Source organism: Botrytis byssoidea, assembly GCF_014898295.1.
Source record: "Botrytis byssoidea strain MUCL 94 chromosome Unknown BBYS_004, whole genome shotgun sequence".
In the NCBI taxonomy this organism is placed as follows: Eukaryota; Fungi; Ascomycota; class Leotiomycetes; order Helotiales; family Sclerotiniaceae; genus Botrytis; species Botrytis byssoidea.
This window is the reverse complement of record NW_024065845.1, coordinates 1120984-1143334: the sequence shown is the minus strand read 5'-3', so window position 1 is coordinate 1143334 and position 22351 is coordinate 1120984. Positions and strand designations below refer to the sequence as shown.

The 22351-nt window shown below is 43.6% G+C and overlaps 10 protein-coding genes across 10 annotated transcripts; 4 read left to right on the top strand and 6 right to left on the bottom strand.

Annotated features, from left to right (window-relative positions):
- Positions 1-216: 216 nt before the first annotated feature.
- EAE97_002446 (uncharacterized protein) lies at positions 217-1110 on the bottom strand (the record flags this gene model as incomplete). The annotated part of the gene is made up of 1 exon (XM_038872957.1): positions 217-1110. The coding sequence occupies one exon, from the start codon at positions 1108-1110 to the stop codon at positions 217-219; it is 894 nt and encodes a 297-aa protein (XP_038736163.1).
- Positions 1111-2072: 962 nt separating this feature from the next.
- Positions 2073-3599, bottom strand: EAE97_002445 (uncharacterized protein; the record flags this gene model as incomplete). The annotated part of the gene is made up of 2 exons (XM_038872956.1): positions 2073-2684; positions 2742-3599. 2 exons carry the CDS (start codon positions 3597-3599, stop codon positions 2073-2075), a joined length of 1470 nt encoding a protein of 489 aa, XP_038736162.1.
- A 440-nt stretch (positions 3600-4039) lies between these two features.
- On the bottom strand, positions 4040-5685 carry EAE97_002444 (uncharacterized protein; the record flags this gene model as incomplete). Its single annotated transcript, XM_038872955.1, has 6 exons — positions 4040-4081; positions 4140-4636; positions 4686-5190; positions 5247-5373; positions 5421-5452; positions 5503-5685. The coding sequence occupies 6 exons, from the start codon at positions 5683-5685 to the stop codon at positions 4040-4042; spliced, it is 1386 nt and encodes a 461-aa protein (XP_038736161.1).
- A 291-nt stretch (positions 5686-5976) lies between these two features.
- EAE97_002443 (uncharacterized protein) lies at positions 5977-7484 on the bottom strand (the record flags this gene model as incomplete). The annotated part of the gene is made up of 2 exons (XM_038872954.1): positions 5977-7242; positions 7290-7484. The coding sequence occupies 2 exons, from the start codon at positions 7482-7484 to the stop codon at positions 5977-5979; spliced, it is 1461 nt and encodes a 486-aa protein (XP_038736160.1).
- A 154-nt stretch (positions 7485-7638) lies between these two features.
- EAE97_002442 (uncharacterized protein) lies at positions 7639-9356 on the top strand. Its single transcript, XM_038872953.1, has 2 exons — positions 7639-8195; positions 8249-9356. The coding sequence occupies exons 1-2, from the start codon at positions 7758-7760 to the stop codon at positions 9158-9160; spliced, it is 1350 nt and encodes a 449-aa protein (XP_038736159.1). The 5' UTR covers positions 7639-7757; the 3' UTR covers positions 9161-9356.
- A 1104-nt stretch (positions 9357-10460) lies between these two features.
- Positions 10461-11060, top strand: EAE97_002441 (uncharacterized protein; the record flags this gene model as incomplete). Its single annotated transcript, XM_038872952.1, has 1 exon — positions 10461-11060. The coding sequence occupies one exon, from the start codon at positions 10461-10463 to the stop codon at positions 11058-11060; it is 600 nt and encodes a 199-aa protein (XP_038736158.1).
- A 1050-nt stretch (positions 11061-12110) lies between these two features.
- Positions 12111-14513, bottom strand: EAE97_002440 (uncharacterized protein; the record flags this gene model as incomplete). The annotated part of the gene is made up of 1 exon (XM_038872951.1): positions 12111-14513. One exon carries the CDS (start codon positions 14511-14513, stop codon positions 12111-12113), a length of 2403 nt encoding a protein of 800 aa, XP_038736157.1.
- Positions 14514-15199: 686 nt separating this feature from the next.
- Positions 15200-17200, bottom strand: EAE97_002439 (uncharacterized protein; the record flags this gene model as incomplete). The annotated part of the gene is made up of 1 exon (XM_038872950.1): positions 15200-17200. The coding sequence occupies one exon, from the start codon at positions 17198-17200 to the stop codon at positions 15200-15202; it is 2001 nt and encodes a 666-aa protein (XP_038736156.1).
- A 607-nt stretch (positions 17201-17807) lies between these two features.
- On the top strand, positions 17808-18772 carry EAE97_002438 (uncharacterized protein; the record flags this gene model as incomplete). Its single annotated transcript, XM_038872949.1, has 3 exons — positions 17808-18001; positions 18058-18304; positions 18368-18772. 3 exons carry the CDS (start codon positions 17808-17810, stop codon positions 18770-18772), a joined length of 846 nt encoding a protein of 281 aa, XP_038736155.1.
- A 975-nt stretch (positions 18773-19747) lies between these two features.
- On the top strand, positions 19748-21425 carry EAE97_002437 (uncharacterized protein). Its single transcript, XM_038872948.1, has 5 exons — positions 19748-20038; positions 20095-20205; positions 20259-20561; positions 20616-21085; positions 21143-21425. Exons 1-5 carry the CDS (start codon positions 19931-19933, stop codon positions 21231-21233), a joined length of 1083 nt encoding a protein of 360 aa, XP_038736154.1. The 5' UTR covers positions 19748-19930; the 3' UTR covers positions 21234-21425.
- The last annotated feature ends 926 nt before the right edge of the window (positions 21426-22351 follow it).

Sequence of the window (22351 nt, the reverse complement as noted above, 5' to 3'; positions counted from 1 at the left end):
AAAAGAATATTCGGAAAATTCAAAAAAGAGATTTTGATATTTCAATCTCCAACCTGTGGCTGAGCTCGAATTTGAAGATATTAAGGGCTATCAAGAGGAATGATCAAATGTATTGCAGGGAAAGTCCAACACGAATGCCAAAGATGAGCTTCAGTTATCTCTCGTTCGATATCCATTGTGGATAATGTATCGGTCCCAGTGGAATCAAGAATATGATTAGATACCAAATACTTTCTTCGAATCCAAGGCGGGTTCCCTAAATTCTTCATCTTTCTTTCCTTCACTTCCTGGAAGTACATAACCTCTCTGGTTGCTTAAAACTCGTATACCGTTTTTCTCAAAGTCCGTTGTAAAATGTGTATGTCCAAAAACCCATACTTTCACATCAACCCAGCCCATACTTGAATCCCCAGGTAGCTCAGTAGCAAATGCTGAGCCCCAAGGATTGTTAGAGTTCTTGGGACTAGATGTACTATGTATTGTCGGCGCATGATGTGTGATCACCAAAATCTTCCTCTCAGGTTCTCCTTCGACCCTAGATTTGTTTTGGTTCTGAATGATCGAAACTTGGTTGGAAAGCCATGTAAGATCAGGTATGTGTGCAGTGTTATGGTCATCAATCGACCAATTATCTATCTTTTCGAGATCCTTTATCCTTTTTTGAACTGCTTCTCTTGCGCCATCATCGATTTTAGACCAAAGTGTACAACCAGGAATCGCGGTCTGTAAATCTCCAAATTCAATATCCCATCGTTTCTGATGACATAAAACAAGTTTACCGTTCAGAACTGCTTCTTTCTCGAGTCTTTGAGCTTGTTCCAAAGCGCTGGTGTGTGAGAGGTGGTAAAACTCGTGATTTCCAAGAACTAGGAAAACCTTTTCGAATTGCGAGGTTTGCTTTGCAAGAAATGCTAGGTAACCCTCATAATCAATAAGGCGCCCAACGCCTCCTGCTAGAATTAGGTAGGGTACCACAGGTGAAATCGCAAACGTATAATATTGTGAGCAGACTTCAAGATGTAGATCAGACAGAATCTGAAAAGTTGGGCCAGACTGCTGTTTGGTATAGAGGAAGCGGAATTTATTGATGACAGAATCTTGTACCATCATACTTCTGCCACTTGAACAGTCAAATCATCCACAGAGGCTTTCACTCGAGCATTGAAGCAGCAAGCTTTGGCGGAGAATGGGGAATTGATGGCTGGATGCATATGGACGAGGGAAGTTGCACGCATTGGCTTCCTGTGGTAATTGGGTTTTCATGCTTACTAATCACAAACCGTCATTCATCAGTGATTCAAACTTCTCATCGTATTTTCTTTCTCAAAGGAGTAGTATACTTTGAAATATCTGGCTTTCTATCTTCTCCCTTTTTCTATTTGAACTAGAATGCCCATTCGGCCCCGTCCATCGCCCTCTCTTCTCATCGTCCCTATCTCCTCCCCCTCAACTCCCGCCCTTCCTCCGAGTTAGTTGAGCCACTATCCCAGCATTGTATCTTATCTCTACATGCTTGGAATATGAACAGCAAGTATGTCAAGAGCTTGCCCTTTGGCCTTCCAGGATGAATGAACTCAGCTGAAGATCATGTCCGCATCTTCAGCTCTGTACCAACTCATAACACATCCTATCATGAAAGTAAAACACCAGAAGCATCGACATGAATTATGAGAATCATGACTTGCATTCATAGAACATAATTCAGCCCATTAACATTACATCTCCATTTTTGAATCACCTTTCCCAGATGTCGAGCTAGACATAATCCTCGAAGCATCTAAGCAATCATCGTTTGAAGCGATCTCTCTTTTATTGCCCAAACACATAATGCCAAATGTATACACACACTGCTAGCAATACCCAATCGGGAATATAATGTACATGTCTTTCCGGCGCGAGCAATAAATGAAGCATAAGCAGCTGTACACCAAGCCAGCTCAGGATATACATATCTATCCACAAGAGCTTTTCCCGCGAAGACTTATGGACCCTCAGAAAAATCTACTGTCAACTCCTGTCTTACTTAATATACTCTTCGGCTTCGGGCTTGATTAATTATACACAATCACTCTTCATATAACTCCAGAATCCCTTTCTCCATGATCTTCGTATACTGTGTGACTAAAAGCCTCGTAATCATCATTATCAACCAACCATTCTATATCCTCATCATCTGGGCCTAATTTACTCATAAGACCCGTTCCAGCTTTGGGATATGGTGGACTATTTGGTGTGGACTCTCTGCTTTCCTGAGACACTTCCTGGCCATTTTCCATCCCATTTGTATTCCCATTTGACTCCAGGTTTGACGAAGCCTGTGGAGGTAGTGTTGGCGGAGCGGAAGAAGCATGAGTGAAAGCTGGTGCCGGAGGGAATGACGAGGCAAACATTGGCGAAGGATTGATGTTAGAGGCTGTGGAATTGGAAGCAACTTTGCGAATGAAGTTCATTGGTGCGTTGGGATTTGATTCTGCACGAGAGAAAAGACCCGCTGTGGAGGTGGCGGAGGGAGGAAATGGTTGTGTGATGTGATTGGCTGTGGGGCGAGATGAATTCTGTGATTGGCGGGGTTGGAGGGGCGGAGCATTGACGGGGAATATAGGCATATCTGGGTACAGAATGGAAGCTTTAATCAGGAGCTCTACTAGCTGGGGATGAGGCAGTAAAGCTAGGTATGCCCTCCTCTGCAGGATATTGTTAGCTGGCACGTTTAGTGTATGAAAGCAAAATGAAACAAATACCTGATCGAGTGTTTTGCCGGCCCAGCTAACACCGTCAGTCTTAGATGGTGCCGGTTTAATACCCCTCTTTCTTGCGCAATCATTACAATACCATGGTGCCTGTTCATCCTTCACCTCTTCTTCTGAAACTATAGGGTCATGGCACATTTGATGCCACCCTAGATTGCACCCATCACAGAAAACTATCATATTGTTCTGAGGGCTATTGCCCCTACCGCATCTCTTGCATAATGCTTGTTCTTGATTTTGGGTTCGTTTATTTGTTGACGTAGAGGATCGTTTCCGTGAGCTCGTCTCAGGCAAGGTAGGTACGAATTGAGTTGGCTTCACTATTTGTCTTCCGCTTTGTGTAATTTTTGGCATTTCCATCGCACTGCTTGAATCATCCGAGTCCGAATCTCCGCCTAGACCACTCAAAGCTTCAGATTCATCCGCACTTTCGCTATCATCCTTGACTCTCTTACGCTTTTGTCCTGTCTTGAGTCCTTTTCGCTTCTTTTTGGTTCCTGCACTATTTGATGATACAGTCGGAGACTCAACTTTAGGTGTTCTGGGTGTAGCATTGGATTTGGGCGTCGACTTTTTGCTAGTTTGATATCTTGGTGGTGGTGTAGTTATTTGCATATTCTGCGTAGTTTTCATCCCCGACATGACGTTCCTACGCATTTCTTCATAGCCCGGTGGTGTCCCTGTAATGCCAATACTAGATAGCCCACCAGATAATCCTGCTCTCATGCGTTGAAGAATCATTTCGGTCGCGGCAGAGAATTGAGGGACATATTTAGGAGGGGACGACTCGCCCATGGTTGTATCATTTGGTCCATTTGCAGAAGCTGGAGCATCATTTGGCGCGTCCATGTCTGTCGTGGTTGCTTGATATTCAGTGGAGGCAACGATATTTGCGCCGGCGAGAATTAACAAAGCTACCGTGCCGCAGCAAACGTGATGAATGTCTAGAATCAATGAGCTAGATTGAAAGAGTAAAGTTCTGATTGACCGAAGTCAATTGACTAATTGAATGCCGTGATATTTTGAATGGTAAGGGCCAAAAACAATTGATGTACTGGACGTGTTGGCACGCGCACTGATAGATCCCAGCAAAATATAATTATGACGGAGCTTCTGAACATACGGCTTCAGCCTGTCGAAAAGTGTAGGAGTTGATGCTCTAAGAAGGACTTGTAGATGTCGTTATGAGAGAGTACAAAAGTGGTCTGGTGATGAATAAACTGGCAATCACATGTTTAAAAATCATGTGATGAGATAAAATCGCATTGAACTCCTCCCTACAAATTAGCCTAATGCCTTGTGTGTTGAAGAGCAACAAGACCCAACGACATCTATAGAGGGCAATTATAGTATTTGAATGTCTAGGATATCTATATAATTCTATCTTACAGCTCCTTCGGCCTTCAATGCTTCAATATCAGATTCATCCATCCCTAAAATATCTCGAAGAATCTCATCTGTATGTTGTCCTAGCATAGGAGGTACTGTTCGTATACTCGGCTTGCTCTCACTGTATTTTACAGGAGTGTTGACCATCTTAATAGGGCCACAATATTCGTGATTCATCTCTTTTACCATATCTCTTGCTAACACGTGCTCATGATTCAATGTTCCTTGGACATCATTGATAGCTGCATAAGGTAATCCGGATCCCTCAAAAATATCCTGCCATTCTTTGGTAGTTTTGTCTTGAGTGATCTTCTCTATCGAGCTGTCTAACTCTGCTCGATGGGCAACTCTTGCTGTGTTAACGACAAATCTGGGATCCTCTTTCCACTCTGGGCGTCCAAGGCCATTGCATAGAAGTCCGAATAATCTATCATTCCCTCCACCGAACAAAATATCACCATCTTTCGTCTTATACGAACGATATGGTACGATAGATGCTAGCACTGTTATTGGATAAAGTTGTCGACAAGAGCTGGAATCACTTACGATGAGCAGTGCCCCATCTCCCTTCATCCTTCTCCCCACTTATCAAACACGAACTCGCCAGATTCGATAATGTGGCAACTTGACAGTCTGATAGGGCAACATCAATGTGCTGCCCCCGTCCTGTTCTTCCTCTTGCCAGTAAAGCAGCCATAATACTGTTACTAGTATACAAGCCAGTCGTCAAATCCGTTACGGCAACCCCCACTTTCACGGGAGGTCCGTCCCTACTTCCAGTGATGTGCATCAATCCCATCTCAGCTTCAACCATAACATCGTATCCGGCTCGGTTTCGATATGGACCAGTTTGACCATAGCCGGTGATAGAAGCGTATATCAGTCGTGGATTTATCTCTCTCAGTGTTTCGTAGTCCATCCCATATTTCTTCAGTGAACCTGGTAGATAGTTCTCAACAAGAATATCACTTTCTGCAGCGAGCTTATGGAGGATTTTGACTGCCGATGGATGTTTAAACGACAACCCGAGGGACTTCTTGTTCCGGTTAACCTGGTAATTGGTGAGCTGTGAAACTTGCGGTGTATTGGAATATGAGGTCAAGCTACAGCAAAAAAGTATGCACTTTCTCCAGGCCCTTCTTTCCCTGATCCATCCAAGTATTTTGCATAGGGAGGTCCCCAGTGTCTAGTATCATCACCTTTCGTCGGATGCTCGATTTTAATTACTTCTGCACTATATTTATGAGCTTAGATAACGACATAAGGAATGCCAAATCATACCCAAGATCTCCTAATATTTGTGTGCAGTATGGCTGTCAATGGTTAGGAAAGGGTTATATAGCTGTTAATATTTTGGACTTACACCTGCAAGGACCCGAGTCATATCCAATACTTTGTACCCTTTCAGAGGTAGTGTCATGTCATTCGTAGAGGCATCTGCCAATCCTCTGCGTCTGATATGCCTAGTGGCTGAAGTGAAGCCATCGGAACGCCATAATACACGGGAAGCTTTAAGGAGCGACCGTGAACAAAGCGAAGTAGTCATGATAACAATCAATGTAAAATAGAGGTTGATCAGAGCTTGATTCCGAGTGCTGTTAACTGTAATTATTGCCCCGCTACCCCAGATTTTTTGGCGCATCTCGGCTCGGCGAACGCAATCACCGAGATGTAGGCTCACCGGGGCTGCACATTCTCGAGACATTGTAGGGCAAAGCAATATCATGATCAATGGATGGCAAGCAATTCAAAAAGCTGTCAATAAATTTGAAATACACTGAATATTACATTAAGTATTGGTCCTTTTATTTTCCCACAATCACATACATGTGCAGGTCTAGCCTTCTTCTCTATCCATTTCATCACGACCTCTTTTAGCACCGTTGGCAGGTCTTCTTCCTTTCAATACTGCGCCCTTCTTACCTCTATCCTCGTGCAAATTCTTCATCTCATTCCTAGCATGTCTTTGAGCTTCTTCTACCCTAGGTTTGAAGACCATAACTTCATCCTTCACCGTCGGGTATTCCTCCTGCTTCTTTCCTAATGCTGCCTCGATACGCAACCAAATCTCCAAATCATACTGAGTCACAAAACTAATTGCGTGTCCGGATTTTCCTGCACGAGCAGTACGTCCAACTCTATGAATGTATGTTTTACTGTCCTGTGAAATGTCGTAGTTCAACACTACATCAACCGAGGGGATATCCAAACCACGAGCAGCGACATCCGTTGCAACAAGGATTTCTCTTGAACCTGCACGAAACTTATTCAAAGCACCTAAGCGAGAAGATTGTGAAAGTTGTCCATGCAGTGGAATGGCTCCGAATCCAAGCGTTCGTAACAAAATTGCTATTCGCTGCGTCTCGTTGACTGTCCGTGTAAAAATGATGGCGGATTGACCTGCAAACTCGTTCAAAAGATAGATTAAGTATGTATCCTTGTGAACTAATGGTATGAAAATGTAGTTTTGAATAAGAGTCGAGACAGTCTGATATTTGTTGCTGCTGATGCTTACTCGTAATGGGTCCTTCAAACTTGCTCGTTGAAGACTTTCGACTTTAGAACTGATAGTCGCGGAAAAGAGATATGTTCGTCGCTCTCGGGGTAAGACTTTCAGGATTTTGTCGAGAATGGGTCCGAAATCTAGGTCAAGTAGTCGATCGGCCTCGTCCATAACCAAATACTTGAGCGACCGTAATGAAAAGCCTTTTGTATTTTCTAGATGGTCTAGGAGACGACCAGGAGTGGCAACGATAATGTGAGGTTTTTTACCCAAAGCAATTGATTGCGGTACCATGTCCATTCCTCCAACTATGACAGCACATTTTACTCTTATAACAGACCCAAGAGCCTCGAATTGTTGAGAAATTTGATATGCAAGTTCGCGAGTCGGTGCTAATACTAATCCGAAGAGAGGTTGTGGTTTATCGAGTAGAGCTTGAAGAATTGGTAAAGCAAATGCAGCAGTTTTTCCACTACCGGTCTCTGCCAGACCGATCAAATCTCTGCCTTGAAGCGCGAGTGGTATAGATTCCCTTTGAATGGGAGTTGGGGCCTTGTATCCTAAAGTGTCGCATGCTTCGCATAATGAGTCGACGATGCCCTGGAATCGTAAGTAAGAGATCTTGCGATAGACAAGTAATTACGCACCAAATCTTTAAAAGACTTTGGAGCCTCAACTTCCTCAACTTCCTCAGTCTCTTCGATAACTCTGTTATCTTCAGTACCCTCAATTGGCTCTGGGGAAGGTGTGGGGGAGCCTTTTTTCGACTCTTTTGTCTTCTTCGATTTCACACCCTCCAAAGATGGATTTTCATCGGTCTTCCTCCGCTTCACGGAAGACATGATTGTTATCTTGTCAGTTTAGATACTAATGCGAAGAAGTGTATTGGACCAAAGTCTTCAATTAATACAATTCTCAATGTTGGCGCAATCTTTTCGGTGATGTGGTTATGGATTGAGAGTGAAGAGCTAGGAAAGGCTAGAGAAAATAATTTTTTATCGGGCTTATCGGATCCGCTTATCTGATTGGCCGCGCAAAAAAGTTTCTACCTTTAAGAAAATGTTAGGAGGAGAAAGTCCTAAAGAAATAACATCATACAATTCAGAACAACAAAAATGGCGAGAAGACGTACTAAGAAGCGCACCCATGTTGGTGCCAATAATCCAGCTGGAGCAAAGGGAACTCCGGCTTCTCAAGCTTCACGATCCCCGAAAAGCATGGTAATTCGAGCTGGTGCAGGAGAAGTCGGACCAAGTGTTAGTCAATTGGTGAGGGATGTTAGACGGATGATGGAACCAGATACGGCCTCAAGATTGAAGGAGAGAAGAGCAAACAAGTTGAGAGATTATCTCACAATGGCAGGTCCTTTGGGTGTCAGCCATCTTATGTTGTTCTCGAGATCAGAGGCCGGAAATACAAACATGCGACTTGCTCTTACACCAAGAGGTCCAACATTACATTTCCATGTAGAGAAATACTCTCTATGTAAAGATGTGAGGAAGGCATTGAAGCATCCTAAAGGTGGTGGAAAAGAATATACAACACCTCCATTGGTACGTTTACAGTATCTTGTGTCGATCAAGTGGGTAATAACTGACCAAATCAGCTTGTGATGAATAATTTCATATCTCCTGCGTCAGAATCGAGTTCCGAAAACAAGATACCCAAACATCTCGAATCGCTCACAACCACCATTTTCCAATCTCTTTTCCCACCGATCTCTCCTAATGTCACACCGTTAACATCGATTCGCAGAGTTATGCTTCTCAATCGCGAGCCAACTAAAGCTGAAGATGATGGCACATACACCATTAACCTTCGTCATTACGCAATAACAACCAAACGAATTGGTCTTTCGAAGCCATTGCGAAGATTGAACGCTGCCGAACAATATTTACATTCAAAAAATCCAAGGAAGGGAATACCAAACCTCGGGAAGTTGGAAGATATCGCCGATTACATGATCGGAGAAGACGGGGCTGGATATATGACAGATAATACAAGTGGAAGTGAGGTTGATACCGACGCAGAGGTTGAAGTGGTTGAGACGCGCACTCGCAAGATTCTCAACAAGCGCCAAAAGGAAAAGACCCGTGATGGACAAGCCAAGGGTGCCAGGAGTGGTGCTGAAAAACGGGCTATCAAATTGGTGGAATTAGGACCAAGAATGAAGCTAAGAATGACAAAGGTCGAGGAAGGCGTATGTGACGGAAAAATTATGTGGCATGAATATATTCATAAATCGAAGGAAGAAGTCAAAGAAATGGACAAGGTCTGGGAGAAGAGGAGACAAGAAAAGGCAGTCCGTAAGAAGATTCAGAAGGAGAATGTCGAGAGAAAAAAGAAGGCTAAGGCTGGTAACAAGAAAGGCGGCGATGAAGACGAAGATGATGACGAAATGGACGTCGATGAGTGGGATAGTGAAGGTCTGGAAGGGGATGGAGAAATGGAGCTAAATGAGGAGATGGAAGAAAAGGGGGAGTGGGAAGATCAAGAAGAGGAAATTGCTGCTGGTTGAGTATGAGTTGCACTCACACATTGTCAATACCTTGATGTATAAATTTTTCTGGCGCATCTAAAGGTTCCATGGTTATTCTGCCAATGTGATATCTAATTCAAAATATGTCCTCTAATAACTTGTCTGCCTTTGACTAAGAGGCTTTTCGATTGGCAAATTGTAGATATCTCCGTCCTATAACCTTGATTGTTATACACAGAAGCATGGCTCTTTCTTGTTCTTCTACCAGGCAAGTCGTTATGTTAAAAATCGAAGGCTCTTATGAGACTGATACGTAATTCTGGCAAGTTGCCTAGGGTCCGGCGTACACGGTTTGGGCTTTTCTGAACAGTGTCTGTTACATTGCTTCGAACTATCCCGAGTCATATGCGTTCATAGTTGCAAGTTTAAGATGCGTTCCATTTTAGCCAAGGAACATAATCTTATTCAACTAACATAATTTATACAGTGAAAACATGTTGACCAACAAAAACCCATCTTACCCAACCCCATCCCTAATTGCCTACAAACACCATACACAACATTCTGAAAGAGTTGATAATTTCGATCCATAGGAGCAAGACACTTTGATATGAGACACAATGACAGCACTTCGCAACCTCATTTTGTCTCTTTCCCTGAAGGAAAGGGGCGACTCGGCTAATTGATAGTCTAATTACTGTCTGCTATGATCTTCTGTTTAAATACTTGTAGGAGCCGCTAGGAAACTGTATTAACTTCATACTCAATAACCAACTACTTACCCTGTATATCTGTATTCTTCACATGTTATTTGGAATTTTGAACCACATTGCTCAATTCTAACTTCTGCCAGGATAGGTTTTCTACAAATGAAAAGCAGGCCCAACACTAAGTAAAGATATCCGTATAGTATTATCTCTGAAGACTACTGTTTTTTATAGATGCCAGGCTACATTATTTACTCTAACTCATGATGATAAGTCTAAATTTCCTTTATTCTGCCATATCAATTTTGAAGAGATTCAAAAAAACTTTTTGAAAGATATTGAGTTTGAACCTGTTTGACAACAAGTGCTTTGATTCCTTTGCCCTCTTTATTGTCTACATTCTCTCAACTCTTCAAGATCTATGTTTGCTCAGTTTCTATGTTCTTTTCGCTTCTTGTGGCCTTTTCGTTCTCTGTATATCCGTTTTCTTTGTTTGTGTTCTTTCTGTCTTTTATGTTCCTTCTACCCTTTGTACTGCCTCCAATTAATACATATAGAAACACTGCACCCACTCCGTACTAAATACCACAATACCATGCCTTCGTTTCACTTACGATCCCAAAGCAGTAGACATGCTCCCCACCACCAATACCAAAGCCTACAGACAAAGCGATGACATCGCCCAAGACATCGAAAGCGAGGCCGAAGAGGCTGGTTTTCACCGCTGGAAACCTGTAACTGGATATCTCGGTCCGTACACTCTTTACCGTTCTTCCTCTCCAAACTACGTTTCCCCACCAGGCGACCCTTCCCAGTTCATCAACGCAAAGGGCATTGCATTCTTGCACAAACACAATATCGGCCACGTGATTTGTCTCAACGGCGATGAACCAAGCTGTCTCAAGATTGAAGCCGAATTGGCCAACGCCGATCCGCGAATCATCTACACACATCTTCCCGTGCCAGACTATACACCGCCGTCTCTGGATCAGATGGAAACGGCCTATCAAGAGTATTTGAATGCAAAAGTACCTACACTCGTTCATTGTGGGTATGGGCATGGGAGAACGGGCACAATGATTACGGCATTGCAGTATAAGATTGAGAAGGCAAAGGGAAAGACGCCGAATTTTAAGGATGCGGATTATGCTAAGAACAAGGTGGAGGAGACCCATTACGGGAGATCCACGGGACAGTATGAAATGTTGAATTTGCTGCAAGGGAAGAGGTGAATTGATTCAGATGAACGACATGCTGGCGCTCAGGAAGTAGCAACGGTGGGCTGGAACTGGGGCAATCATCTTACTCGCAGGAAGAAACAAATACTCTCGGCTAGTAATTTGAATATCATGTCATTGATATTGCTACTTCCAGAATCTGTTGCTTCAATCTCTCAGTTGTGATTAAAATTTCGGCCTCAGCAGATGCATCTGGTAGCTGCGGAAATAAAGCCCTCTCCATATCGGACCATACCTATTCGACTGACCATATAAACTCAAAAGAAGTGCGTATGGAAACAACACCAATCAACACGTAGGAAATGTTTCCAAATCAAAAATCTAGGTCGAAATGATCTTGATGCCAATCTTGTAGATAAAGTATACTTTGTGAGTAGGTGTTGGCAAGAATACACCCAGACGCAGGTTCGTACTGGCTTCTCTCGCTAGTCTCTGCAGGGTCTTGAATCTGAGCAAGTTGAATTCCAGTGAGGATTTTCAATCAGTTAAAAAGTTATTTCCACCTCGTCGGACTAACGAAATACTGAAAATCATTCAAGCGACTAGCGGCTTCCAAGCCCCATATACGTTGAGCTATAAAAATAAATTTTTACTCATATGGATCTTCTGACAGAGATTAGAGATTTTTTGAGAGGTTTGGTGCGTGTCCTAGAACTACCTAGGTATCTAAAATGCCGTGGTTTTAATATCACTCATCCTTCTGCCCAACTCACATGCATTTAACATTTCACCTTTCGCTTGAATCTAAGATCTGTGAGAAATGTAGCAGTGAATTTATGTGCATTCCATTCCATTCGGTTGCTCCAAAAGGCATCCAGCACACTAACTTGACCAAGCTTAAACACTGCGCCATACACCATCTGACTCTATCCAACCATGAGAATTCCAGGTCAGGTACACATCCCAACAATGCAACATGGCATGTTTAATTCCTGGATTAAACTTTCCCCGAACGCCGCCATGAATTTGTCCATCTTTTTAAACACCAAATGTCTATCAACTGATCCAAGCACGTTTTGCACGCTAAACTATACTGATGCATTGCTACAAAATCTCATCATTATCCCAGCTCCACCAGCTGCTTCCTCCTTTCCTTCCATCATCTTTACCGTGATTTTCCACAACTTCGTCTACCACCTCATCATCTCCCAGCCCCACAACTTTAGGTGTCGTCACTCCTTCCCTCTTCATCTTCTCCTTCCAAATCCTGATCTCCTCATCATACCCCTCCCACCAATCCCACGCATCTCCTATGCCCCTACTGACAACCTTCCCCGTCCACTGATCCATTTTGGTAGGAATAGCCCAAGGCCAAAACGGATCGGAAGGGTGCCAAACATCTTTATTCGAGTATTTGGGATGACAATACGTTTCACACATAGCCCATTCAGCTACAAACCACGTTACGAAGATGGTAAATAGTAATCCGAACCAGGTAAAATTTCTAGTTCCAGGGCGACGGAGGCGGGGAAGGGGTATCATGAGGTAGTGAACATTCGGGTTCAAGGCAGGGTTTAAAGGAGCATCTAGGAAAAAGGGACGAGATGATGTTTTGGGGGATGGGAGGCCGAGTTCTTTGGGTGAGTGCGAACGTGGACCTGATGAAGAGACTTGCTGTTCCAGTCTTTCAATGCCATGTCTCGCATCTCGTATACTACTCGTAGTGTGTTTTAAACTCCGATTCATACGAAGGAACGCAAGTTCCTCCAGCTTTTTTTCTTTCTCTTCGTGAGAAAGTGGTTGACCATTTTCATCGAAATCGAGATTGATTTCTACGGTTTCAGAATTTGGAGACGTAGCTTGATTTTTCAAAAATAGGGAGAAGTCTCGATCGATTGTAGTGGAATCGTCGACTCGAGCTTCTTTTTCTATACGTTGGAGGTCGGCAGCGGCGGAGATGGTAGGGGCACTGTTTATTGGAGTTGGACGGGATCGCGACTGTGACTGGGAAGGCTTGGAAGGCTCACTGTGGCTGCGGGGCGAGGAAGGTTCCTCTTTGATCTGAGGTTGTTCTTTGGGTGTTCTACCGTTGGTGCGCATTCGCGGTGGTGCAGGGGTTTCGATCCACCCACCTGTGACTTTGGGGGTGGGCAATAGGAGGGGGTTGATAGGCGCTGATGGAGGTGGGGTGGGTGCAGAGTCTGGAAGCCTCCCAGAGACCTGTTCAAGCTCGTAGGGAGATCTTTCTGATGATACCGGAGTTTCAAGATCATTATCTAATTTATCGGAACTATTTCTCCCGCTTCCACTTGTACCCGTAATGGCTTTAGAGAGATTCCTTAAGATCTGAAGGGAATCTTCTTGTTTAGAAGTCGTTGAATTTGGACGTGCCTCATTTTCTGGAAATACTGTAATAGGCGTTCCATGTAATCCATCTCCTTCATCAAGTATTGTTTTTTCGTGCATCTTATCAGTTTTGTCGTTGGCTCTAAAACGTTCCAAAGATCGTGGCTCAAAATTTCCTAGTGCTCTGCGGCTATATTCAGCCCTTGGCCGTGGTTCAGCATTTTCTAGAACTCTACCGTTGGATTCATGATTCGTCTGTGGTTCGGTATTCTCTGGAACCTTCTGGTCGTAATCGGTCCTTGATCTGCTTTCACGGGCCCTCTGTAGTGATTTCAAGCCATCTTCCCCTTGGAACCTTCTTTCTAGTCGGGATAATGGTCTCTCTTCCTGCGGCATAACATTTTCTTTGTCATTACGGATACTGCGTACATGATTGTCGACATGGAATGAATTGCTTTTCGAGAAGTCGCCGCTTTTTGATCTTTGTTCCCGGGGCAACCTATTCCGCAGTGCTCCTTCCTGCCTGTCTTGGGGAATCTTATTATCTTCACTCTCGTACGAAGTAATTGGTCTCCGTTCCGCACGCCGTTTTTCCAATTCTCTCCGCACACGCTCTCTCCGTTCCTCTGATTTTGCTTGAATTGTCTCCTTTTTTGAATTCTCATCCTGTACTGGCCGCGAAAAATTACGACTTTCAGGATTATCAACGGACTTTCCTCTCCTCGCTGGCCTCTCTTGAACCTTCACATAATTTGCCTCTCCATGTTCCTCTTCCTCGTCATCTTCAACAAAACTCCTCTCCTGCTCCATAATTTCCTCTATCCTGCTTGGTATACCATTCGTTTTCAGTCGTGGACTACGATTAATATCAACACTTCGAGCCGTAAACTCAAGCTCTGTATCCCATCCCCTACCCGTCCCATTAGCTTCCTCCTCTCTCATCTTCCCAATATCTCTTGTAACACCCTCGATATCTACACTCGCATCTTCCCCATTGTTTTCATCGTCCTCCATTATTTTCTTTATCCAGGTATCTCCGGACCCTCCCCTCGCTCTGTTGCCCCATATGTCAGTCCCATTATCGTTATTATTCGCGCGGAAAGTTCCTCTCGTGCGCGGTGAAGGCGAGCTATCATATCGAGGTTGTTTGCCAGGAGCCATTTGCGCGCATATTCATAAGATGTGCTCTTGCAATGCAATTGTGTTGTATCGATCGCGGTTTGGAGAATCTTGAAATTCGTGGAATGAGAACGCGAAAAGCGCGTTTTTCCTGAGCTTGGAGGGGCGAGCGCGTGAACCAGGGTAATATTTATAGCCCGTAGCTGCTGTTGTATTGTATTGGGACGTTAATACGGGAACTTTGAAACAGCAAAAAATTGATTCAAGCAGAATTTATAATAATAAGCAATCGATTTATTAAGCAAGTAGGTAATTTATTGCTTGGTTGGTCGAGAGTGGATTTGGTAGATCTGAGGGCGGTGAATGTAAAGATTTCGATGTTCAGCAGTTACTCCATTTGGACGATTGATAACCACAAACCCTTTTCGGGCGACTAATATGCTATTATCACAAGCCCTGGAGGTTCTTCTCAACAACTGATCCCTAGGACCTGTGTTTGGCTGGTAGTCATTTATGATATAGTCAAGAATTTTATAATGCAAATAATTGTATTACTCAGAATTCATAGCATAATTTCCCAGCGCTTTAAAGTATATTTTCTCGCTGGGTCTATCTAATGTTCATCTATTCAGTCAGACCTGCTTCCGGTATCAAATACATGTTCAATCAATATACAAAATAGAACCTAAACCCCATATTTCCATGTAATACATCCCCCCAAAATGCTTTTATGAATCTTCCTCTCCCCGCTCTAGCTCGTAAAACAACATATAAACCTCCTTCTGCATGCCCAAAACCTCACTAGTCTTGCTCTCTTTTATCTTTTCGTCGCTAATTCTCCACCATCTTTCAACCGTCTTCTTTTTCCGCTTAGTACGAACTGTTTCTGTCAAAGATGTCCGGCTAATTTCTGGATTGGATGGAGATAAGTTCGGCGAAGATGAAGCGGGGGATGATCGACTGATTGTACTGGAAACTTTGGAGAGAGTTTTCCGAGCCGAACGTCCTAAGGAGCGGATGCTACCAGTATCGGAATCTTGAGGGGCTGACGTGGGACCCGCTGTCTTGGACGACGATGCAATGGAACTGGCCGATGTTGGATTAATGCCAGAGAGATGTTTATTATTAAGTGAAGAGTCTAACGAATGGCGCCCATTTGTGTTTGAAAGAGATGTGGTGGAGGCTGTCTTTGGGGACAATAATTCTGGAGTAGATGAGAGGGTAGTGTTATCCCCGTCATCCCTTGGGGTAGCGCTTGTCTGAGGGGTAGAAGGTAATGAAGGGGTATGAGTTGAAGATCTGGCATACGCCACTGACGGTTGGAAAGTATTTGGGGTTGAAAATGGAGCAACGATATTTTGTCTCCGGAAAGATTCATAGTGTCCACTATGATGACTTCCCTTGTGACAGACTAGACTAAGAAGCTTGTACTTCCGTCGGTCCAATAAACCTCCAAGTGGGAGCTGTTCAGGGAATGCCACCTTGGCAGAATTCTTCATTGTCGTTGATCTGGAGTCGAAGATTGACCTCGACAGATGAACCGCCATGACTTTTGGGAATTTGGTAATACGGACATGTTTGGCGATTTTTCGCTTCGGAGCAAATCTCGAATCTGGTAATTCAACATCAAGGAGCTCCGCTTCAGGGTTTGTCTCTATAGCAGCCTTTAGTTTGTCGATTGATATCTGAGTCTTCTCCTTGAATTTTTGAGAATTCGATTGAGAATATTCTTGTTCGAAGGTTTCCAAGGCATGTAATAATCTACACTTCTCGCATTTGAAGTCCTCAATATATTCCGTTTTAAACATTCCATCAAAGCATGCATTTAATGTGGTAGATGTGGCCTGAGGAACAGTCAATGTAAGAGAGCAGAATGTTGTCTGTGTGGGCCTTGGTTTGAAACCACAGGTTAAACATTCAATTTGTGACTCAGAACCGCCTTCGAATGGGAACCCATCTTCCTTATCAACTTCACTATTAAACTCTCCGCCTTGTTGAGGCGATCGTGACAAAGTTGAGCTTGCCTTTTCTGAGTTATGAGAAGAATCTGATGGCGCTTTTGTCGCAGGAGAGCTGGTCTCGGCCTCATTCAAACTAAGCTGGCCCAACTCCTCCTCATTTACAATTTCCTCTTTTGATGAGTGCAATTCTGGAGTGGCAGCCTCCAATTCCCTTGCATGGTTTCTCGCCCTGTGGCCTGCATGATACTCATCGTTCAATCTCTCGGCCACTACTTGCAAAAACTCCTGCGCGTCCTGTTGTTGCCGGCTAATCCTCTGCTTAAAAGCAGCTTCCAGTGCAGTTACAAATGGCCCAGCAGATATGGTTTTCTTGTATAAAGGTCTTTCGTTCAATGCGTCCAGAATATCTTTCAGTCCCGTGGTAACTAAGCCCTTTTGTAGACCTTCTATTTTCCATGCTGGTAAACCCTGCCGCGCCGGGTCCTCCACAATTCGACTGTATACCTCTGAGTTATCCAAGTCCCTTCTGTGCGTTTCCCGAATCAGATATATGCGTAGGTCGCCCAAACCAGCAAGGGCCTGGAGCACCGAATTTATAAAACAATCATTGGCAGTATTGACCAAGCCTACCACTCCTTTCTTCCTCGTATTGGATGACGAGTTTTGTTCGTCCATTAGGAAGGTTGGCGCAAACACATAGACGAGTGTAATTGCAGCTAGAGAGGCGCCCGCAGCATATGTCAAAGTCGTGAATTGTTTATCTGGCATACTTTCGTCAAACTAAAGATCGTCGGGAATTTCGGGGGGAGGTCGGATAAGATGGTGGACGAGTTCAATCAAAGATGAGGTTGAGGAGAAGAGGTTATGAGGAAAGAGGTAATGCTGAAAGGCTAAGGAAGAAGTTTCAATAGTCACTGTTCCATCACAAAACACACCTTCGAATTAAACCGTTTGGGCGACTTCTTTCTGTGTCCAAGAAAATAAGGAGTTGAGGCCTCTAAGTTCTGTGATGTGAGATCAAGTCCCCGCAGCCAAAGTTATTCCGGATCTCAGTAGGAACAATGGATTGTGTGTCAACTCCTTAAAATCCCTCCTCCGCAGACAGTACAAAATGCCCGACTGTCATGAATGATCTGAGGGAAACACTTTGTGAAACGAAGGTATTCCGAAATCTCTTATCAATATCAACCGAACCAAATATTGGCAATACAGACTTCATTTTGTCGTTACCCCAGTCTTTGTTCATGCCGATATTCCGACGCTAGTGGAGGGGTGAATGAATTAAACTGAGGTGTCAAGTAAGCAAAACCAAATATTTTTGGCGATTTGAACTCACGACGATTGTTTGGAGGTCTTCTCAACTCATTGTCTTTCAATGGCTTCATTATTACAATCGCGAGTACCTTCATGTCTAGCATGCCTACGCCGGACAACTAGCAGTTTCGGCGATGGACTGCTATTCTCAGGCAGCCAGCAGGTCCGAGGGAAGAAGAAGCTTGCGAAAGAAAAGGATCATAATGTTACAATTCAGTTACTGAAACCTGTCATAGGAATTGGCAGAAAGGGCAAGTTTGCATGTACCTGAAAGCCATGAAAACTCCGGTGGCTAATTGTGGTATAGGAAGAATTGTTCAAGTTCCTCCCGGATTGATGCGAAATAAACTGTATGGCAGAGGATTTGCTGTATATGTGACACCTACAGAATCTGAACAAGTTGGTTCGAGGAAAAATGTCTCTCTTCCCGATAGTACTTTTGGAAAGCGCAAAACCGCCAGAATAGAGCCAGTGCAAGATCAGAAGAAGGCATTAAAATTCCTCAGCGGAGAGCGTCGACTGAATATCAAGAAAGTGGTTGAGCTTGAATTGCTGAGCGTACGTCTACCTTCAATTTTTCCACAAATTAAAAGACAAGAACTGCTGACTGATTGTGAATAGCCCGAACGCTCCACAGCTATCTTATCCGATTTGATACCACCTTATATAGACTTCTTCGAGACTGCCATTACTGTTGCTCCTCTACCGGTAAAGAAGGTCTCACCATCCCTAGCGTCATCTTCTTCAATATCCGCTGCAGCTTCAAAGAATAGTACAGGGAAACCAGAAAAGGTACCCATCTATGGATCGGTATCAACTACGGATATAGCCGCAAAGATGAAGACCATCTTAGGTCAGGACTCGGAAGGAAAGCGGGTTGTATTTGGACCGGAGGATATCAAATTCGTTCAGGAGACGGAAGAGAAAGACCGTGTCAAACATTTGGGCATTTTTGAGATTGACATACAACTCAGGGGAGCTCCTGAGGCTGTTCGAAGGTCGATCAAGATCAGTGCTCAAGATTAGAGTTTGAAGATGCATCAAAAAGACATTGATGAGGACTTGAGTGATACCTAGATGTAATAACATACATTTCTCATATGGGAAAGAGAATACACATGCATCATTGGATTCGATTAACTTGTTGAGAAATAGTAAATATCACCTAAATGCACCGATTTTTGTCATTCATTCATGAATCGAAAGGGGTAGAGGTCATTGGGAAGGCAGAAATGCTTCGCGTAAGAAGTTCAGCCGCAAACATTCGATGTGCAGTCGTAGAAAAAAGTTCATTGGTTGTAAAACGCCGGTTCGTTCATCAATTTATTCTATACATACAGCATCTACTCGTCCACCTTACTCGTTTCTCCTGATGACTCTGTGACTTGCTTCTGAAAATGCTCATTTACTCTGTAGACCTTCGAGCATAGCGACACCTTACTCTCTCCAGCTCTCTGCTATGGCCGGAATAAAGTTTTCGCTTCCTCTGGTTGCATGCCAGGATAGCGAATAATAAGCCCGAGGGGAAGAAGTTCAAACAAAGACGAAGCATGTTGAATCGGAGGATCTCGCCGTAGTTTCTTCGGTAATGCTACATTGGTGAGTATTGCCATGGCTATGAGGTCAATTTCGCCGGAACCCCACTTGTAAACACTTCATCGATTTTACTTTAAAAGTATGGAAGTTACCTACCGAGCACCTCCCCTCCCCTCCCCTCCACCCCTTCACGACCGCCAGCTTGAATCGTAAATATTGGATCTACCTACCTCAGCCTATCTATACTTAACTTTGACCCATTGAAAAGTCAAAGGTGCAGAATTCATTGGAAAGAAATAAGTGAAAAGGGTACGTCACATTCACTGAGCTTCAACTCGGGGTTCCATATCTTTTTGATTCAAGACCAATGAATGCCAACAAATTGATATGTTGAGGATTCCATTTGGAAACAGCCCCCCACCATTAGCGTCATTTACCAAGTGACGGTATCGGTCCTGAAAATCCAAAATACTCCACCCCTCTCTATGACCTTCTACTAAAGAAAACCTTTTCCATCTTGTTCAACGACTTTACTCATTTATTGACACTTTTTTTCTCCAAATCTCAGATACCCCTTTTTTGCAAATTACAAATTACAAACTACAAACCTCAAACTTCAACTACACATTCACATTCACAATCGAAAATATGGGTTGCACAGACGTTCTCAGCCGAAAGTCCGGAGTCATCGTTGGTGATGATGTCCTCAAGCTTTTCAACTACGCTCAAGAGCACAACTTTGCCATTCCAGCCATTGTATGTTATGACACTTTTGAAAGAACGTGTGTGCAGACATAAACTAACTGTGGCAGAACGTTACCTCTTCCTCCACTGTCGTAGCATCCCTCGAAGCTGCTCGCGATGCTAAGTCCCCAATTATCCTCCAAATGTCCCAAGGAGGTGCCGCTTACTTCGCCGGAAAGGTTAGAAAAGATTGCTACTCCATCAAAACTTACGATATCTAATCATCTTATAGGGTGTTTCCAACGGTAACCAAGAGGCTTCCATCGCTGGTGGTATCGCCGGTGCTCACTACATCCGTGCTCTCGCACCAGCATACGGTATCCCAGTTGTCCTCCACACTGATCACTGCGCCAAGAAGCTCTTGCCATGGTTGGATGGTCTTCTCGATGCCGATGAGAAATACTTCAAGGAGCACGGCGAGCCTTTGTTCTCTTCCCACATGATCGATTTGAGCGAGGAGGAGGTTGACTACAACATCAAGACCACTGCTGAATACTTGAAGAGAGCTGCACCAATGAAGCAATGGCTCGAGATGGTACGCCAAGTAATTTGGGAGGTTTGAGATGACAGCTACTAATTCATTTTGTAGGAGATCGGTATTACCGGTGGTGAAGAGGACGGTGTCGACAACGAGGATGTTGACAACAACTCCCTTTACACTCAACCAGAGGATATCCTTGCCATCTACCAAGCTCTTTCCCCAATCTCCCCATACTTCTCGATCGCCGCTGGTTTCGGTAACGTTCACGGTGTCTACAAGCCAGGTAACGTCAAGCTCCGCCCAGAGCTCCTCGGCAAGCACCAAGCCCATGTCAAGCAAGCTATTGGAGCTAAGGAAGATAAGCCAGTCTTCTTGGTCTTCCACGGTGGATCTGGATCTTCCAAGCAAGAGTTCTTGGACGCCATCTCATACGGTGTTGTCAAGGTCAACCTTGATACCGATATGCAATTCGCTTACCTCACTGGTATCCGTGACTACGTCCTTAAGAACAAGGACTATCTCATGACCCCAGTTGGTAACCCAGATGGACCAGATAAGCCAAACAAGAAGAAGTTCGAGTAAGCATTCTTCATCCCCTAATTTCTTGACAACAATGTATACTAATACTATGACAGTCCCCGTGTTTGGGTTCGTGAGGGAGAGAAAACCATGTCCCAACGTCTTGCCGAGGGTCTTAAGGATTTCAACACTGCAGGACAGCTATGAATTTATAATGACTAGCGAATATTCAGATTGCGTTTCAAAAATTTACACGGTTTAGGACATTGTTATGGAATACATAACGAAGTGCGGAGAAATGGTGGTTGGGGTGGTGGAGTTTTGGTCAAACCTATAAATGCAACGAATTGCCATGAGAAAACTTTTTACCATGATGGACAAATTTGATTGTTTATATTGCATGTGAAGTGTGGTGCTATTATGAATCTTTTGAATCTTCTCTCAAGATGACATCAACATAATTTTTTTCAAAAAGAGAATAACATGAACAAATAGCCGGATCCTTCACACTGATTAAGCGCTCTTATCAGGTTCAACAGATAAATCTACTCATCGATCCGTTTGGCCGTTAAACTCACCCATTCAAGTTGGTTAAATGATAAGCCACCTACGAAACACGGTCTGTTTTTCTAAATACCTAGTGAACTACGAGTAATTAATACGAGTTAAGGGTTGTAGGTGGACGACATGATTTTCGAAGGTGGTTGTGTGTGATCAGCCAGTAAGTTTGAATTTCTAATATGACGAAAAAGGTTAAAAGAGAGATTCACAGATGGTTGGTTGTTTGAACCAATCATATAATACCCGGAGTAGGAGATGATTCGTGGCAGGAAGTAAAAGAAATGGAGACGTGAGTACTAAGAAAGACGATAGCTTGTGTCGTAGGTTCATACATCGTAGGTAATTTATGATTGATTGGGTTTGCTTGAGCTCTCCACTTGATATGTACGAGTGGGACGGATAGCGAGATTGGAATAATGTTAATGATATTGAAAGATATTGAAGATATCGATGAAATATAATATATTGTGTTGGTAGTACCTAATAAATAGACTGATGAAGATTGTATCCGTAGATAGACCTGTACCTAACTGGCTCCTTGGGTAGCAACAGCTCGGATGACCGTTTCTCATAGAGTATAGAGTAGCATGTTGGCTTACCTATGCTTCTCATTCTCTTCCTTCGTTTCCAATCTGCAGGTACAATCAATTTCAATCAAAAAAGGGTGCCGTCAAGCAAAGTTCGTCTGGTGAAATAGTGTGGCCAGTAGAAATCATCTCTCCAATCTACGGAACTTGACCTGGCCTGGCTGTGAACTTGAATTC

Excerpts from the sequence above, each read along its gene's own strand:
- EAE97_002442 (XM_038872953.1), top strand. The coding sequence starts at position 7,758 with ATGGCGAGAAGACGTACTAAGAAGCGCACCCATGTTGGTGCCAATAAT. Across the intron at positions 8,196-8,248 it reads AATATACAACACCTCCATTG|CTTGTGATGAATAATTTCAT; the intron begins GTACGTTTACAG and ends TGACCAAATCAG.
- EAE97_002437 (XM_038872948.1), top strand. The coding sequence starts at position 19,931 with ATGGGTTGCACAGACGTTCTCAGCCGAAAGTCCGGAGTCATCGTTGGT. Across the intron at positions 20,039-20,094 it reads ACTTTGCCATTCCAGCCATT|AACGTTACCTCTTCCTCCAC; the intron begins GTATGTTATGAC and ends TAACTGTGGCAG. Across the intron at positions 21,086-21,142 it reads CCAAACAAGAAGAAGTTCGA|TCCCCGTGTTTGGGTTCGTG; the intron begins GTAAGCATTCTT and ends ATACTATGACAG.